This window comes from Rhincodon typus, chromosome 10, assembly GCF_021869965.1.
Source record: "Rhincodon typus isolate 14 chromosome 10, sRhiTyp1.1, whole genome shotgun sequence".
In the NCBI taxonomy this organism is placed as follows: domain Eukaryota; kingdom Metazoa; phylum Chordata; class Chondrichthyes; order Orectolobiformes; family Rhincodontidae; genus Rhincodon; species Rhincodon typus.
Window position 1 is genome coordinate 79,619,716 of NC_063341.1, and position 18,875 is coordinate 79,638,590.

An 18,875-nucleotide genomic window follows, 5' to 3' on the forward strand; every position below is an offset into this window, starting at 1 on the left:
CTCTCCACCTCCACTCCTGTCTCTTCAACCTCAATCTCTCCACCTCCACTCCTGTCTCCTCAACCTTAACCTATCCACCTCCATTCCTATCTCCTCAACTTCAACCTCTCCACCTCCACTCCTGTCTCCTCAACCTCAACCTCTCCACCTCCACTCCTGTCTCCTCAACTTCAACCTCTCCACCTCCACTCCTGCCTCCTCAACTTCTATGTTTATGGCCAAACTTTTGATCATCTAATATTTGCTTGTGTTGCTCAGTTTCAACATTTTTTTTCTGATAATTCATGTGAAAGTGCCTAGGTAGATTTTACAAGAATCACAGATTCTTACGGCTTGATGGAGACCATTCAGTCAATTGTGCCTGTACTGGATCTTTGTTAGAGCTATCAATTTATCCCACTCGCCCATTCTTTCACTGTAATGCTGCATGATTCCCTTCAATCTGTCTCCCTGTGCTCACTGACCGTCCTGCCCTGGAAGCATTTTCTCCTCATTTACTTGATCAAAATCTCTTCATGATTTTGAACACCTCGGTTAAACCCGCTGAACCTTGTCTACTCTGAGGAGAACAATCCCAGATTCTCCAGTCTCTCCACATTCACCAAGGATGGCTGGCACAGTGGCTCTGTGGTTAGCACAACTATCTCATGGCACCAGGGATCTGGGTTTGATTCCACCCTTGGGTGACTGTCTGTGTAGAGTTTGCATATTCTCCCTGTGTCTGCGTGGGTTTCCTCCGGGTGCTCCGGTTTCCTCCCACAGTCCAAAGATGTGCAGGCTAGGTGGATTGGCCATGCTAAATTACCCATTGTGTTCAGGGATTTGTAGGCTATGTGAATTAGCCATACAACATGCAGGGTTACTGGAATTGTGTGGGTCTAGGTGGGATGCTCGTTGGAGGGTTGGCGTAGACTCAATGACCAAATGGCCTCTTTCTGCACTACAGGAATTCTAAGTTCATTCTAAGTACATTTTTTTTTAGATGAAACATAAAATAGAGATTCTGACCCACTGCTCATGTATTTTTGAAGATGGGGGATGACTTATCCACTGTGTCCTGGGGCCAGTATTGATCGTTCAACCAACAACACAAAAATAAACAGACCATCTGATCAATATCAGATTTAAAGGGCTATGGAGATAGGTTTGGAGAGTGGCACTGGCTGGGTAGCCCTTTTGGGAGCTGGTACAGTCACGATGGGTTGAATGGCCTCCGTTTGTACTGTAACATTCTATGATTCTATCACACTGCTGGTTATTCCACCTTATCTAGTTCCTACATGACAGCAGTAACTTAACTGGTAAGTATTTCATTGATGCTTTAGAATGGTGTGAAATTGTGAAAGGTGATCGAGAAAGGAACTCCTTTCCTTTTCCTCTCTTTAATCTGTCTGCTCTTTAAGAGCCTGACACTTAATCCTAAAGTGTGGGGTTGCTTAGGTGGTGGCTTGGTGGTAATGTGGACCTGTAATCCAGAGCTAATGCATTCTCAAACTTTTTTCTCTTTATCCCTTTCTGGGGATGAGGCTCATTGACAAGGTTACCATTTGTTATCCATTCTTAAGCCTTTCAACTGAGTGGCTTACGGTGGCTATCTCATAATCAACCACATATAGTTAAATAGCCTAGTGGTATTATCATTAGATTGTTAATCCAGAGATCAAGACAACATTCTGGGGACCTGGGTTCAAAACCCACCATGGCAGATGGTGGAATTTGAATTCAATAAAATATCTGGAATTAAGAGTTTAATGATGACTGTGAATCCATTGTCGGGGAAAAAAACACATCTGGTTTGCTAATGTCCTTTAGGGAAGGAAACTGTGATCCTTACCTGGTCTGGTCTACATGTGACTCCAGACCCACAGCAATGTGGTTGACTCATAACTGCCCTCTGGGCAATTAGGGATGGGCAATAAATGCTCCCTCACCAGCAACGCCCTCATCCCATCAATGAATAAAGAAAAAAGAATGTAGAGCAGACCAGGCAAAGAAGGCAGATTTCCTTCCCTCAAGGATAATAGTGACGCTGATGAGTTTTTACAGTAATTGACCATTATTGAGACTATCTTGTTTTTCAAAATTCAAGACAAGTTGATTGCATTTGAATTTTTTAAATACTGCCAAAGTGAGATTTCAACCCATAACCCAGAATACGAAGATGGGCTCTTGTCTGTTGGTTTAATGACATTATCACTTCGCTAACAGCCTAGTTCAAAAGCAGATAAGGATGGGTAATAAATGTCAGCTTTGCCAGTGACTCCCATGACCCTGAAATAAAAAAGAAAAGGCATTCGAGCTGTGGCCTCACCAAGGATTTGGTTTATGATTTCCTGAAGACAAATTGTGCCTGTGCGCTGGAGCCTAAGTTGGAAATTCCCAGTGATGGGGCCTTATCATAGAACAATAGAAATTAGAAACAAGAGTAGGCCTTTCAGCTCTATCATACCATCAATATCATCATGGTTAATCATCCAACTCAGAGCCCGATTCCCACTTTTTTCTCAAACCCTTTGATCCCTATAGCACTAAGAACTATATCCAACTCCTTCTTGAAAACATGCAATGTTTTGGCCTCAGCTGCTTTTTATAGCAGAGAATTCCATAGCTCACCACTATCTGGGTGAAGACATTTCTCCCCATTTCTTGTCAATGTCCAGACCTTGATCTCCATGGTGGACCTACAAGCTGTGATGTTGACTTCATTGGCATTTTCAATAAATCTTCCCCTTTCCATCTGAATAGCCTCTACTCATGGTGGGATTTTTTTTATCCACTCATTCTCAGGCTGTGGGAATCATTTGCAAGGCTGGCATTCATTGCCCATTGCTAGTTGTCCAATGGAAGTTGGTGGTGAACTATCTTCCTGAACTGCTGCAGTCTGTGTGGATCACTTGTCGTTTTTGTGACAATATTTCAAATTGCTTCAGAAAAGAGAAGAATAAATGAGGTTACTGTTTGGAGAGGTTTGGAATCAGATAACCAAGCAATGAGGAGCTGGACCAAGTAATAATAGCATTTTGCCCTGAAAGGACAGAATAAACCAATTGGTTTCACAGGTCGGCGCAACATCGAGGGCCGAAGGGCCTGTACTGCGCTGTAATGTTCTATGTTCTATGTTCTAATAGTTTTATCCTGGGATTATCTTTGAATTGCAAATTAATTGAATTAACTGAATTGACAATGCTCTTGCAGTCTTTAAACATGATGACTGTGGGTGATTAGTGCAGGAACAGAAACACTGTCCCCAGTATATCAATATAAACGATTGCTCTATGAAAGGTACCAAGGCCCATGTCAGGACCCTGATGCTCAAAGGCCTTCGTCCATCGAGACTGACAAGGAATGGATTCACGGCGCTACATCTGGCTGCTTTCAAGGTGAGTGGAGGTTTCTTCCCCTGAATAGAGGAAGATCCCACAGCTACAACCACTCCAGAGAGACTTCCATTGGATTCTGTCTGATGTGGAAAAGTGTAATATTGGCCATTCAGCCTCTCCGATCAGTTTTACTGTTTAATTCGTTCGTGGCTGATCCGTTTTTTAACTCCATCGATCATCCCATTTGATTTGGTAACTCTTCATCTCCTGAAGAAGCAATAATCTTTCCATCTCAGTTTTGACATTTGTGATTAACCCTCTGGTCTGTGTGGCTTTTGACGGGAGAGAGAGTTACAGGTTTCCACAGCCTCCATGTGAGGAAATGCTTCCTTACATTCCCCTGAATGGCCTGGCTTGGATTCTGAAACTTTACCATCCCTCCCCTTGTATGTCGCTTATCCCACCACAAGAAATTGTGCCTCTTGATTGGCCCAGCTGAATTCCTTACTCACTGTGATCACCTCAATCAGATTAGCGTTTAATTTTGATAGTAAATTTTAATGTTGGTGCTGATGTAGAGGAGGAAGGATTACCTGCACATGAGCCGTACCTGCAGTAACTCCTGAGCCCAGCATATGGAGCTGTAGCTTGCTGTGAGTGAGATGAAGGTGAACACAATGTTTCTTGCTCTTCAGGACAATACTGAGCTAGTCACTGCACTGCTGCATGGGGGAGCTGACATTCAGCAGGTGGGCTATGGAGCACTCACTGCTCTTCACATTGCAACCATTGCAGCTAACAATGAGGTAAGGCTACACTCTGAAATCATTAATAATACCTTGGATTTACACAGCACCTTTAACGTAATAAGACCAGTGGTATATCCTCAGTTTTTTGTAATTTATGGCCAAGGACTCCCAAATCCCTCTATTATGTAGCTTTCCATAGTCTTTTCCAATTAAATAATATTCAGATCCCTATTCTTCCTGCCAAAGTGCATAACCTCACATTTCTCCACATTATAGTCCGCCTGCCAAGTTTTTACCCATCTGTTCAACTTCTCCATAACTCTTTGCAAACTCTTTGTGTCATCCTTACTACTTATCCTCCCACCTATGTTTGTGTCATCACAAACTGGCTACAGTATATTCACTTTCCTCATCCAAGTCATTAATATATATTGCAAATGATTGTGGCCCCAGCACTGATCCCTGTGGCACTCCACTAGTCACAGGTTGCCTTCATGAAAATGCCCCTTATCCCAACTCTCTGTCTTCTAATAGTTATCCAATCCTCTATCCATGCCAATACACTCCCTCCAACACAATGAGCTCTTATCTTACTAAGTAGCCTAATGTCTGGTACCTTAGCAAATGCTTTCTAAAAATGATATAGCATTTTCAATTTTGCTTGATAAAAATTCTTGAAAGAAATTGGAAAATTTTAGTTCTTTAATGAAGCTGCCTACATGTGAGCTGTCATATATTTTGTTTGGCAGTTTGTTAGAACATGTTGTTATTTTGAATCATTCATGGGTTCTCTGAATCACTGGCAAAAGCAACTCCGATCAGTGGTGAGCTGTCAGAGGAGGGGATCTGTCTTCATTACCTTGTCTGGTCTATACTGTGACTCCAGACCCACAGCGATGTGGTGGCTTTTAACTTCCCTCTGAAATGATACATTCTAACATATGAATTAGGGCCAAGTTCCCAGACTACAGTCTGACAAAGGGTCAAGGGTCACTGGACGTGTGACATTAACTGTCTTTCTGTCTGTACAGATGCTGCCAGACCTGCTGAGTTTCTCCAGAACGTTTTGGTTTTACTTCCCAGACTGTAACCTTGCTCTCCCGATGATGTAAAGAAATATCATTGTCAATAACAGTGACATTCAACCTACCAGATGGTTGTGATGTTTATGAATATCCTTCAGGGAAGGAAATCTGCTGACCATACCCTGTCTGTCCTATATGTTAGAACAGTCAGCTGTTTTTTTGCTGAATCACAAAAAAGTAGTTTTTTTTAAATTCTTCTGAGGGATGTAGGCTTTGCTGCCTAGTCCGACATTTGCTGCCAGTATATGATTTGCCCCTGAACTGTATGACTTGGCAGGAGTAGGTAAGAATACAATAGTGACCACAATCTGGTCAGCTATTATTGAGACATTGCAGTCAATCAATTTATAAAAAATATCTATTCACAGCATAAGGGTGTTGCTGGCTGGGCAGCATTTATTGCCCATCCCTAATTGCCAAGAGTTTAGTTAAGAATCAACTACATTGCTGTGGGTCTGTAGGCCAGACCAGGTAAGGATGGCAGTTCCTTTCCCTAAAGGACATTAGTGAACCAGATGGGTTTTTTTGACAATCAATTCATGGTCACCATTAGACTCTTCATTCCAGATTTTATGTTATTGAATTCCAATTCCACCATCTACAATGGTAGGATTCAAACCTGGGTCGCTGAATTAATAACTAGTGATAACACCACTAGGCCATTGCCTTCCCGTCTTTGTGTAAAGGCTTCATGAACAGTAAAGCAGTTTTGAAGGGCTGAATGGCCTCCTCCTGCCCCTAATTCATATGTTAGAATGTATCATTTCAGAGGGCAGTTAAAAGCCACCACATCGCTGTGGGTCTGGAGTCACAGTGTAGACCAGACAAGGTAATGAAGACAGATCTCCTCCTCTGACAGCTCACCACTGATCAGAGTTGCTTTTGCAGTGATTCATAGAACCCATGAATGATTCAAAAATAACCACATGTTCTAAACTCCGCCATATGAATTTAATTGCAACAGTTTTGTTTCTTTCCTGGTTTCCCCTCCTAACCTTCTCTGGTTATTTTCCACAGACGGTTGACATCCTATTACAGCATGGAGCCTTTGTCAATGTCCAGGATGCTGTCTTCTTCACACCTTTACATATCGCCGCTTATTATGGCCATGAGCAGGTAACAGGTGAACTGACCATGAGTAATGGGCAGACAGTTTAGTGTGTAGTCTTTACTAGATGAAGTCAGAAAGTTGAAAGAAGTTCGAGTTGGCTGCACTGGGTCATTACCTCACTGGGGTACAGTGCTGGGACTCAAATCCCACTGTATCCAGAATCATCATTAAAGTTAACAATTTCAGAAAGGGGACAGAATTTCTGAATTTACCTTATTTTCAGACCCATAAAACATAGAAAGCATGGGTCATATCTCTATACTTAACAAAGGTTACTAGTCATTACATGTAAGTAGACTCTAGCTGCAGGTAAGCTATTTTAGAGTCATACAGTATGGAAACAGATCTGTTGGCCCAACTCAATCATATTGACCAGGTTTCCTAAACAGAACTAATCCCATTTGCCTGCATTTGGCCCATATCCCTCTAAACCTTTCCAATCCATGTACCTGTCCAAATGTCTTTTAAAAGTTGTAATTGTATGCACCTCTACCACTTCCTCATCGGATCGTTCCATATACATACCACCATCTGTGTGTAAATGTTGCTCCTTGGGTCCCTTTTAAATCTTTCCTCTCTCACCTTAAACCCATGCCCTTTAGTTTTGGACTCCCCTACCCCAGGAAAAAGACATTGGCTATTCAAATAATCTATGTCCCTCATGATTTTATAAACGTCTATAATGTCACCCCTCAGCCTCCTATGTTCCAGGGAAAAGAAGTCCCAGCCTATCTAGAATCTCCTTATAACTCAAACCCTGCAGTCTTGGTAACATCCTTTTAAATCTTTTTTTGCACCCTTTCCAGTTTAACAATATCCTTCCTATAGCAGGTCAACCAGAATTGTATACAGTATTCCAAATGTGTTTATAACCAGTGTCTTGTACCGCCATAACATGACATCCTAACTGAAACATTGGCTATAATTCTACTGGTTAAAATTCTAAACCCAATAAACTCCTCCGTATGAACACACACTAATAGGGAAAATAACGTGGGTGTTATGGATGGAGGGAGAGACTGGGAAAGCAGTTCAGTGGTTCCCATTCACACGATCTGCTGTGATAGTTAATGTGCTGATCAGAACATTGTTTCTCAATCTTCTTTCTCTAGATGCTTTCAGTGGTTTCTACAAGGGTGACTGGTTAACAATTCTAAAATGTCTCTGTCTTATTAGTTAAACGTCACAGCTACCAGCAACTGCTGAAGGAAAAAAAAGAATGATGTTCTTCAGGCTTAAAGTAGCTTTTACTGCAGAGAACAGAGAGAGCTGCTGAGCTGGTGGAGGTCTGAAGGTTTCTCAGTGTCTTGCTCACAGCGTGAAAATGTTCAGTTCCCTGAGAATTAATCAAAACATCTGTTGGCAGTCAGTAGGTCTTTGTCATCAATAACTGATCACTAATCCACAGACCAATCAGCTACTTGTTGCTGGCTGAATCTGAATTTGTATATGCTGTTGGCTTCAGCTCATGTACATCTAGTGCTGCTCAAAGCAGCAACTATGTAAACAGTACCTACAAAGAGTGTCTGGTAATTTGCTTATAAAAACATACAGTAATTCTTCCACAATCCTTGGTTTTTAAAACAGCCATTTTCCCATCTGTTGACATGGTCCTTATAAAAGACACATATCTGTATCATCGTTACTTAAACTTTTACTTAAACCTGGGTTAGACCACACTTGGAGGTACTGAGTATGTTTATCACAAAGGCCATTGAGACCCAGGAGAAGGTGTATAAGGATGATGCCAAAGCAACAGCTTATTACCATCAAGACAGAAGGAACACGTCAAGCCTTCTTTCTTTAGAGAAGAAAAGGCAAGGCATAAACTGGTAGAGGGCCTAAAGATATGGTTGATAGTGCCAATGTGTGCAGTGATTGTAACAATATCAGCCAGCTGGATCCCACAGAATATAAGCTCCCTGATTGGGGCTGCTAATCTGGTCCAATCAGGGGGCCCTCACTGACAGATAAGGACAGGAATGGTAGAGGTGCTGTTCATTCTGAGAGCTGGTTCTGAGGGAGATGGATCAGTGTCAAGGACTTTCCATGTGTAAATAAAGGGTGACTTGGTGATGGGACACTGGTCTCTGTAAAGTTATTTCAGTGGTGATGAGACAAAAGCATGCTCCCGAAGAAATTGGCTCACAACAGTCATCTTTGAGTTGGGGGCAAGCATTTCTGGCATCATGTAATTATTTGGGAAGCTTGACTCATTCAATCCTGCTGTTGAAGATTGGACCCAGCATGGGCAAATAACATTGGGGCAGATGAAAGTCAATGACAAGTTCTCCTGACAGCTTGTGGAGTTGCAGGTTTTTCAGTTATTAGGAGCCTAACTTTCCCTGAGGCACCAGATACCATAAAGTTTCAAGAGCTGACAGATTTAGTTAAGAAATATTGCCCCTAGCCTCCTGTAACTCTGAGATGTTATTGGTTTTACCCAGCAGTTCAAGAACCAGGGAATCCGTGTTGAGATTTTTGACGCAGTTAAGATGATTGGCAGAGGCATGTGACTTTGATTTAACCCTTAATGACTTGCTGAGAGTCCCTTTGGTATGTGGGATTAATGATGTAACCATGTAAAAGCGCCTAGTAACTGAAGCCCAACTGGGCATCAAACAGGCTTTATCATTGGAAAATGCGGCAGGTGTAACATATGAGTTACAGGGTATTCCAATGGAAGTGGACACCCTCGCCAGTCTGACTGAGCTTGGGGGCCCCCACTTGAATGAAGGCAATTGTATAGCCTTGTTCAGGGAACATCCTGAACAGACGGACTCTAGGTAAGCCCTCAGCAAAACCCCAAAATAAAGCCAAACCTCAGCCAAATGGTTAAAATGTTCTTCAGGATCCAGGCCTACAAGCTAGTGTAGTTGCTGCCGGTATGTGGACTCGGGACAGCATAAGAGTCTCACTAGACCTAATGTGAGTAAGAGAACTCATAGGCCGGTATCCAGGAGGGTGCACACCCTGGGAAGTCCACCAATGTCTGGCTTGGAACAGTTAAATTGCTTAGCAACATCCAAATCAGAACCAATCTAAATCATCAGGTTAAACGGTTACCTGGTTCTAATGGAGGTTGTTACTAGCATGGCCATTTCAGTGAAAGCAGTATCGGTCTTTAACAAAATTCACTCTGGACTCAACCCATAAATTTGCACAAGACCTCGGCTAGACTTAGAACCTATACCAGGAACCTTTACAGATTAAAGGTAAAACTTTGGTTCCGGTCTGTTATGAGAAGAAGCTGGTTCAGTGACCATGGATTGTAGTAAAAGGCTCGGGCCCAAGCTTCATGGGTAGGAATTGGTTGAGGAAGATTCACCTTGATAGGCTCAACATTTTTTGATTAGAAACTGGCTGCCTGAGGGAAATCCTAATGAATATCCGGAAGATTTTCAGGATGGACTAGGGACTATCAGAGGAGCCAAGGTTACCTTGCATGTTGACCAGGAAGCAATTCTAAGGCCTGCCCAGTGCCATTTACCTTGTGGGTTAAAAGAGAGGCAGAAATCTGAAGGCTGGAAAGCGAAGGAATCAGCAAATCCAGTCCAGTTTGTAGAATTGGCAGCACCGGTTGTACCGATTGTGAAGCCTGATGGGCCGGTTCGCTTTTGTGGAGATTTAAAACAAACAGCAAACCACTTCTCACAGCTGGATAAATACCACGTCCCTCACAGAGAGGGTTTATACACAAGCCTGGTGGTTGGGGGGGTTGCAGGTGGGGGTTGCTGTCCTTCATAAAACTGGACATGAGTTATGTGTACTTGCAATTGTGATTAGATGAGGATTTCCAGAAGTATGCTACAATTAATACCCAAAAGGGTTTGTACCAATATATGAGACCACCATCTGGGGTATCAACAGCCTGTGCAACATTTCAGCAGATGATGCCAAACATTTTATAAGGTCTAACCCTGGTTGCCATTTATCCAGATGGCATGCTAATCACTGGGAAGACCAATAAAGAGCACTTAGAGAACTTGGACATGGTCCTTAGACATTTCTCCCATGTGGACGTATGCCTTAGAAGGGAAAATTGTGTGTTTCAGGTGACCCAAGTGACCTGCTTGGGCTACAGAGTCAACAAGACCGGGTTACGCTGGTTGGAAGATAGAGTGAGGCTGATCAAAGGTGCCCCAGCTCTCAAGTCTGTACTGGAGCTTATGTCTTTCCTTGGGTTAGTGAACTATTATGGAAAGTTCCCATGTAACCTGGGCTCTATCCTGGCACTTTTGCATCAACTCTTAAAAAAAAGGGTCAGTTTTGGAAATGGTTGTGTAGCCAAGCCGTTGCTTTCAGGAAAGTAAAGGAACAGCTATCATCTAAGGTGTTGGCACACTATGATCCCAAGTGAGATCAGTTGTTGACATGCCCAACTGGAACATTTTTTTTATTCATTCATGGGATGAGGGTGTTGCTGGCTAGGCAGTACTTATTGCCCATCCCTAATTGCCCAGAGGGCAGTTATGAGTCAACTGCATTGCTGTGGGTCTGGAGTCACATGTAGGCTAGATCAGTTAAGGATGGCAGTTTCCTTCCCTAAAGGACATTAGTGAACCAGAGGGGTTTTCCCCCAACAATTGACAATGGATTCATGGTCATCATTAAACTATTAATTCCAGATATTTATTGAATTCAAATTCCACCATCTGCCATGGCAGGATTTGAACCCAAGTCCCCAGAACATTATCTGGTTCTCTGGATTCACAGTCTAGTGATAATACCACTAGGCCATTGCCTCCCTCCTCCATCCAGAGTTCATTTACCAACAGAGCACTCTCCTGTCGTGCGGTATTCATTTTGGGTTTCCCTAGAATTGGTATTCTTGTGTGTTGTCCTGATGAGTGTGAGATGAAAAGCTTCAACAAACATGTCTTTTTTCAGCAAACCTCAAACTGTTTCTGAGCGAATGACTATTTTCTCTCTAACTCACTGTAACAGCCTCTGTACTGGGGATGCTGTTGTTCCCTTCAGGTAACCAGGCTGCTGCTGAAGTTCGGGGCTGATGCCAATGTGAGTGGGGAGGTTGGAGACAGACCACTGCATCTGGCTTGTGCCAAAGGATATCCCAATATTGTCAAACTCCTGCTGACTGAAGCCTGCAAAACTGACGGTGAGACAACACAGAGATAACAAGGTGTAGAGCTGGATGAACACAGCAGGCCAGCAGCATCAGAGGAGCAGGAAGGCTGACATTTCGGGCCTAGACAACACAGACAAATTTACTCAAACAAATACTCACAGCTTTCCCGAATATGATCTCCAATGTGATTGATAGATTGGTGGGTACTAAATGTTTTCGAGGATATGGGGGTAATGCAGGGAGATAGAATTGAAGTAGACAAGTAGCATGAGGGAATGTATGGATAATACAACACACAAAGCAGGAGAGGAGTAGGCCATTTAGCCCATTAAACTTGCTTCACCGTTCAACTTGATAATGACCCATCCCCCATTTCAGAGCCATACTCCCACTCTCTCCCTGTGTCCCTCATCACCTTCAGCTCCAAGAAATCTATTTCTTTTTTAAACATATTCAGTGACTTTGCCTCCACAGTCTTCTATGGTAGAAAATTCCACAGGTTCACTGATCTCTGAATGTAGAAACGTTTCCTTAACTCAGTCCAAAATGGCCCACAGCATATCCTGAGACAGTCTCCCTTTGCTCTGGACCACCATTCCTCTACCCAGTCAATCAGATCTGCTCTTTTCTAAAAACTCTTCTAAAAACGAGAATACAGACCCAGTCGAACCAATCCCTCTTCATAGGACAGTAAGATCCGTCCCTGGACTCAGTCTGGTGAACCTTCACTGTACTCGCTCTCTGGTAAGTATCTCCTTCCTTAGGTAAGAAGACTAAAACTGCACACAACATACATCAGTGTGGTCTCACCAAGGCCCTGTACAACTACAGGAAGAGTCCCTGTTGTTGTACTCAAACTATCTTGCAATGAAAGCTAACATATGTTTTTCTAACTTGAGTGCTTTTCTAACTGCTGCCTGTGTTATGGTTACTTCAATTCTGATATCCATCTGTCGAAGTGGCTGATAAAAGTAGTGAAGGAATCGAGTGCGAAGACTCTGGAATCTCTGATTGATCAGTCCAAAACAAGAAAGCAGGATCTTTCAATCCGTGTGATGTCAGGAAGCACATCCTCACACACAGGAGCGTCTGGAGATCTGCAACTCTCCCCATTAAAATATCTGCTAAAACTTGGCAGGAGTCAATTGAAAACGTCAAAACTGTACTTTCTGACTCATGATTCCATCAGATCACTGGGTTTGCCTACTTTTGCAATGGATGCTGGGATCATGGCCAGGATAAGGGTTGACACTGGGCTCTGCTTGAAGATTAAAGTCTGGCCTGGGATCAGGTCCACTTCGATTAGGAGGGCAAATGAAGAGCTGGATCAGAGGTTGAATCAAGGATCAGGATCTGGCCCCTCCAGCTCTCAACAAAGTGGTCACTGTAACATTGAAGTTCAGGGTGTGGCTGTAATCTCTCAATAGACCACTAATGTCTCAATATGAGGTGGTACACTGAAATTCCTGCTTTCTTTGGCCATGTTACATCAATCTAATCCACGTTTCTCAAGAGCTGGGATCCTCATGTTTAAACCCTTCCCAGCTACACAGAACTTAAAACCATTTCAAATCCTAATGGGAAATTCACTCTAACCAAATAATCCGACAAATCAAACTGTGATAAAGATAAATTTCATTCCAACATTCCTAACCAATGGTTATCTCGAGTTATATCTCCAACATTACTAACCAGCGGTGATTGCTGATTATATATCCAATATTAGTAACGAGTGGTTATCTCTTGTCATCTGCTGATCTCAGTGAACGCTCAGGACAACGAGGATCATTCACCCCTCCATTTTAGTTGCCGCTTTGGGCACCGTGAAATCGTAAGGTACCTTCTCCAAGGGAACTTTGATGTACATCCCCATGCGGTGAACATCTATGGTGATACACCTCTTCACCTGTAAGTTGGCTGATTCATTCTCTTCATTGTCACCTTGGTTATCACAAAGACTAATAGACAAGTACAAAGTAAAACACTTATGGGATGTTGGAGAGTCAGGCGAGAGGACTTTAACACAAAGCAGAGGAAGTGATGTTCCAGTTTCTCTCAAACCCTGGGTCAGAGCCCCATCAGGTGGAACTGGGTTCAGTTCTGCATCTCGCTTCTCAGGAAGGAGAGACTGGCCTTGGAGGGGGCAGAGCAAATTCACCAGAATGGTCCCTGGGAGGAAAGGCTTAAATGATGAGGTCGGGTTGGATGAAGGAGGCTTGCATTCTCCTGTGTGTGGAGGTGATTATTAAGCCTGGTTCAGATGGCAAAAGGAGGTGATGGGCTAGATGAAGAGGAACTATTTCCTCTGATGCAGGAGTTCAGAACATGAGTTTGAATTTAGAGTCAAGCCCTTCAGGGAGCATGTCCTCACACAAAGGGCAGTGGAAATCTGGAAATGTCCCACAGAAAGCTATGGGTGCGGGTGGTCATTTGGTACCCACAGCTTTTGTTTCTAAGGCTAAGGATTTGCAGGTCGTATCAATACAGCTGGAGGAAGGTAACATACAGAGCAGCCATGACCTAGGAGCCACAGCGATGGGAGAATCCCTCATAAATCCAATCAGGAATTCAGGAGAAACAGCTTCCCACATGGACATGGGGAGAATGTGGGACTCACTCCCATAGGAAGAGGAGGGGAATGTGGAACTCACTCCCACAGGGAGAGGAGGGGAATGTGGGACTCACTCCCACAGGGAGAGGAGGGGAATGTGGGACTCACTCCCACAGGGAGAGGAGGGGAATGTGGGACTCACTCCCATAGGGAGAGGAGGGGAATGTGGGACTCACTCCCTCAGGGAGTGGGGAATGTGGGAGTCACTCCCACAGGGAGAGGAGGGAAATGTGGGACTCACTTCCACAGGGAGAGGAGGGGAATGTGGGACTCACTCCCACAGGGAGTGGGGAATGTGGGACTCACTCCCACAGGGAGGGGGGAAAATGTGGGACTCACTCCCACAGGGAGAGGTGGGGAATGTGGGACTCAATCCCACAGGGAGGGGGGAATGTGGGGCTCACTCCCATAGGGAGGGGGTAATGTGAGACTCACTTCCACGGTAGGGGCTGAAGGGTAATGATGTGGATATATTGAGGGTGGAGCTGGATAAACACACGAGGATGGAAGGAATGGAAGGGTCTGCTGACAGGGTGAGGTGAAGTGTGTGACCAGGAGGCCTCCAGGGTTCATAACTGCTTTCCATTTGGCTTCTTAAAAAAGAAAATTCTTCAATGGGATGTGGGCATTGTTGGCCATCCTATTGGTCTTAAACTGGGTGGTTTGCTCAGCCATTTCAGAAGGCAGTTGGGAGTCAACCACATTGCAACGATCAACCAAACAGTAGTTTAGTGGTTAGAAAACTTGTAAAAAGAATAATTTTGGACAAAATTTAATAGTCTCACTGATAAAATAAGGTTAATTAATGGAAAGCAATGTTTAACTAGATGTTTAACTGGAGGTTTTTGATGAAGTAACAGAGAGGATTGATGAAGACACTGCAGTCATTGGACTTCCAGAACAACATTCGACACAGCGCCATATGCCAGACCCATGCACCAAGTTAGAACTAATGGAATAAAATGGACAGAAGTAGCATTGATCTGGAATTGGCTGAGTGACAGGAAACAGAGATTAACGATAATAGATGTCTTTCAGGCTGGGGAATGCTTGTAGTTGAGTTGCTCAGGGTCAGTGTTAGGACCATTGCTTTTCTCAATATATATTAATGACCAGGGCTTTGTGGACTGGGCACAATTAGAAAACTTGTGGATGGTTCAAAACATTGGAAGCATTATAAAATGTGAGGAGGACAATGAAGAACTTCAAATGGGCAAAGATAATTTGGTGGAGTAAGCAGACAGTGGCAGATGAGGGTTCAGTGCAGGGGTGATGCATTTTGGTCAGTAGAATGTGGAGGGACAATGTAAAATGTTAGATGCACACTAAAAGGGTGCAGGGGTAGTGGAACCTGGGTGTACATGTGCATAAGTCATTAAACGTGGGAGGACAGTGGGAAGAGTGGTTAATAAAACACAGACTTTCCTTGGCCTTCCTAATAGGTACATAGAATAGGAGAGCAAGAAAGTTATGTTGAAATTGAATAAAAGACTGATTTGACCTCATTTGGAGTATAGCATCAAATCTGGGCTCCTCCCTTTAAGAAGGATGGGAACACGTTCAAGAGAATGCAGAAGAGGCGTATGAGAATGAGATTAGGAATTACAGTTACACGAGAGATTAGAGAAATTGAGATTATTTTCTTTGGAAAAGATGAGGTTGAGAGCAGATTTAATTGAAGGTTTCAAAGTCATAAGAGGTCTGAACAGAGTAAATCGAGATATTCTTGGTAGTGTGGATGAGCAGAAAGATCTCGGTGTCCATGTGCATAGATCACTGAAAGTTGCCACCCAGGTTGATAGCATTGTTAAGAAGGCGTACAGTATGTTAGGTTTTATTGGTAGAGGGATTGAGTTTCGGAGCCATGAGGTCATGTTGCAGCTGTACAAAACTCTGGTGCGGCTGCACTTGGAGTATTGCGTACAGTTCTGGTCACCGCATTATAGGAAGGATGTGGAAGCATTGGAAAGGGTGCAGAGGAGATTTACCAGGATGTTGCCTGGTATGGAGGGAAGGTCTTATGAGGAAAGGCTGAGGGACTTGAGGCTGTTTTCGTTAGAGAGAAGAAGGTTAAGAGGTGACTTGATAGAGACATACAAGATGATCAGAGGATTAGATAGGGTGGACAGTGAGAGCCTTTTTCCTTGGATGGTGATGGCTAGCACGAGGGGACATAGCTTTAAACTGAGGGGTGATAGATATAGGACAGATGTCAGAGGTAGGTTCTTTACTCAGAGAGTAGTAATGGCGTGGAATGCCCTGCCTGCAAAAATAGTAGACTTGCCCACTTTAAGGGCATTTAAATGGTCATTGGATAAACATATGGATGATAATGGAATAGTTTAGGTTAGATGGGCTTCAGATAGGTTTCACAGGTCGGCGCAACATCGAGGGCCAAAGGGCCTGTACTGCGCTGTAATGTTCTATGTTCTATGTTCTAAATGTCCCCACTAGTGAAAGAGAGAGGGCAAACAATTAAAGTAGTCAGCTAAACTGTAAACATTTTCCTGGTTAGGGTCTAGAATGTGCTGCCTGGGATTGTAATGGACAAAGGTTCATTCCAAAGGGAGTTAGATGATTATTTGAAAGGAAAAAATATGTGGGGTTACAGAGAGAAGCCAGGAGAATAGTTGTTTTGGAGAGTCCGAGCCTGGGTGCATATACAGTGGGCCAACTGGGCTCCTTGTACTTTGTGAGCATGCTGTAATTCTGGGATTCATTGCTGTGGGTCTGGAGTCACATTGAAGCCAGACCAGGTGAGGTTGCCATATTACCTTCCCAAATGACATTAATGAACCAGGTGGGTTTTTCAGATGATTGATGGTGACTGTGTTGTAAATATGATGGAATTCTTCCTAATGGCAGCAGAGGCTGGATGTGGCTGTCTCCTCTTGCTGCCTTGCTAGGTTTACCGTGAGTAGAAATAAGTTGGTCTTGTTTCTCTTCATTTCCCTCAGGGCTTGCTACAACGGAAAACTGGATGTGGCTAGTGAACTCATCCGCCTTTCAGGAACGGAAAGCTTAACCAAGGAAAATATCTTCAGTGAAACCTCTTTCCACAGGTAGAATCCCTCTCATCAGAACTGCCTCCTTGTTCATTGTTCTTTTCTCCTGTGTAAGAATTGCTTGACATTTATTCATTACCAACCTTGATTGCAGCTCCTGCACTTATGGAAAAGACATTGAGCTGGTCAAGTTTCTAATCAGCCAGAATGCCATGAGCATAAATCATCAGGGAAGGGATGGACATACGGGTAAGAAATGAGACATTGTGGAAGGGGCTAAGAGACTCTTTGGTAAGAAGTATAAGAGGTTATGATGAGTCTCACACTTGACTGAGGTACATAGGAACAGTAGGCCATTCAGCCCCTTGAGCCTTTTCCACCATTCATTTAGATCATGGCTGATCTGTGGCCTAACTCCATATACCTGCCTTTGGCCCAAATCCCTTAATATCTTTGCTTCACAAAAGTTACCTACATCAGATTTAAAATTAGCTGTTGTCATTGAAAATCAAACCCCACTATTCCTAAAATCATTACAAAGAATTTTAAAAGTTCACACAATTCCCTGATTTCCCTGCCTTTCAGACTCAGGGTGGTAGAAAGCACGGACCAGATTTCTGTACTTAATAGGGACGCATAAAGGCAAAAGTCTTTTACTTTAAAAAGGCATCATGTGTCGGCACAGTCTTGGTGGGCTGAAGGGCCTGTTCCTGTGCTGTATTAGTCCTTGTTCCTGATTCTTAAACTGTTATGAAATGTCAAAGTATAACTCCACTAGTTAAAAATCTAACCCTTTTATAAAACTGGCCCCTACACACACATACAGACAGAAACAGACAGACCCGCAAAACATGCATGTAATAGGTGGAGAGAAAGACAAGGAAAGTCATTGAGCATTTTTAAAGTGGGGCTAGATAGCTTCTTGTTCGGAAAAGGGCATCAAAGGTTATCAAAGAGATGGGAATGTGGCATTTGGGACACAAACTGATCTGCTGTGATCTGGGTGAATTGTCTATCCCTGTTCCTAATTTGTATGCTGGATGTGGTCTGCCTATTTGTGTGTTGGTCCAGAATGCCCTTCCCAAAAGGAAGCTGGAAGCCCAAGATTCAATAGTAACTTCCAAGAGGAACTAGAGGAGTTGGAGCAGGGATGTTTGCAGCTCAGTCAAAGGCAGACAGCATGGAAATCAAGGAGCATTTCTTTCAAAGAGTCAGTGTGAATGGTCTATTTCTTTGTTAAATCACAATATTGCGTGAGGTGTTTGAGGAGCTTCTTAAAATGTTCCCGACAATGTTGCTCTGCGAGACTGAACATGGGTTTTTATTACAGGTCTACACAGTGCCTGTTACCATGGCCACATCCGCCTGGTGCAGTTCCTATTGGACAATGGAGCTGACATGAACCTGGTGGCCTCAGACCCCAGCCGTTCCAGTGGGGAGAAGGATGAACAGACTTGCCTAATGTGGGCCTATGAGAAAGGTACAAGAGAAACCAGCAAAGTGGGAATCACATTGTACCTGCGCTCAGCTCAGCAAAAGACACCTGAGGTTCCCATCACAGAGTTATTGCTTTCAACACCAGGCCAGACACCTGAGCATCAAAACCACATTGACAACCCCAGGGCATCATTCAGGGAGTGCTGCACTGTTGAAGGGTCAGTGCTGAGGGAGTGTCGCACTGTCAGAGGGTCAGTACTGAGTGAGTGCCGCACTGTCAGAGGGTCAGTACTGAGGGAGTGTCGCACTGTCAGAGGGTCAGTACTGAGGGAGCGCCGCACTGTCAGAAGGTCAGTACTGAGGGAGTGCCGCACTGTCAGAAGGTCAGTACTGAGGGAGTGCCGCATTGTCAGAGGGTCAGTACTGAGGGAGTGCCGCATTGTCAGAGGGTCAGTACTGAGGGAGTGC

At 43.7% G+C, this 18,875-nt stretch overlaps 1 protein-coding gene across 1 annotated transcript in view; it reads left to right on the forward strand.

Annotated features, from left to right (window-relative positions):
* Nucleotides 1–18,875, forward strand: part of tnni3k (TNNI3 interacting kinase) — a gene marked incomplete at its 5' end in the record, with an annotated part of 94,328 nt that overhangs the window by 292 nt on the left and 75,161 nt on the right. Inside the window, 8 exons of the mRNA XM_048601573.1 lie at nt 3,283–3,380; nt 4,016–4,126; nt 6,172–6,270; nt 11,246–11,384; nt 13,118–13,262; nt 16,923–17,027; nt 17,125–17,219; nt 18,301–18,450. Of these exons, the coding sequence (XP_048457530.1) occupies nt 3,283–3,380; nt 4,016–4,126; nt 6,172–6,270; nt 11,246–11,384; nt 13,118–13,262; nt 16,923–17,027; nt 17,125–17,219; nt 18,301–18,450 (942 nt within the window). The remainder of the gene's footprint in view (nt 1–3,282; nt 3,381–4,015; nt 4,127–6,171; nt 6,271–11,245; nt 11,385–13,117; nt 13,263–16,922; nt 17,028–17,124; nt 17,220–18,300; nt 18,451–18,875) is intronic.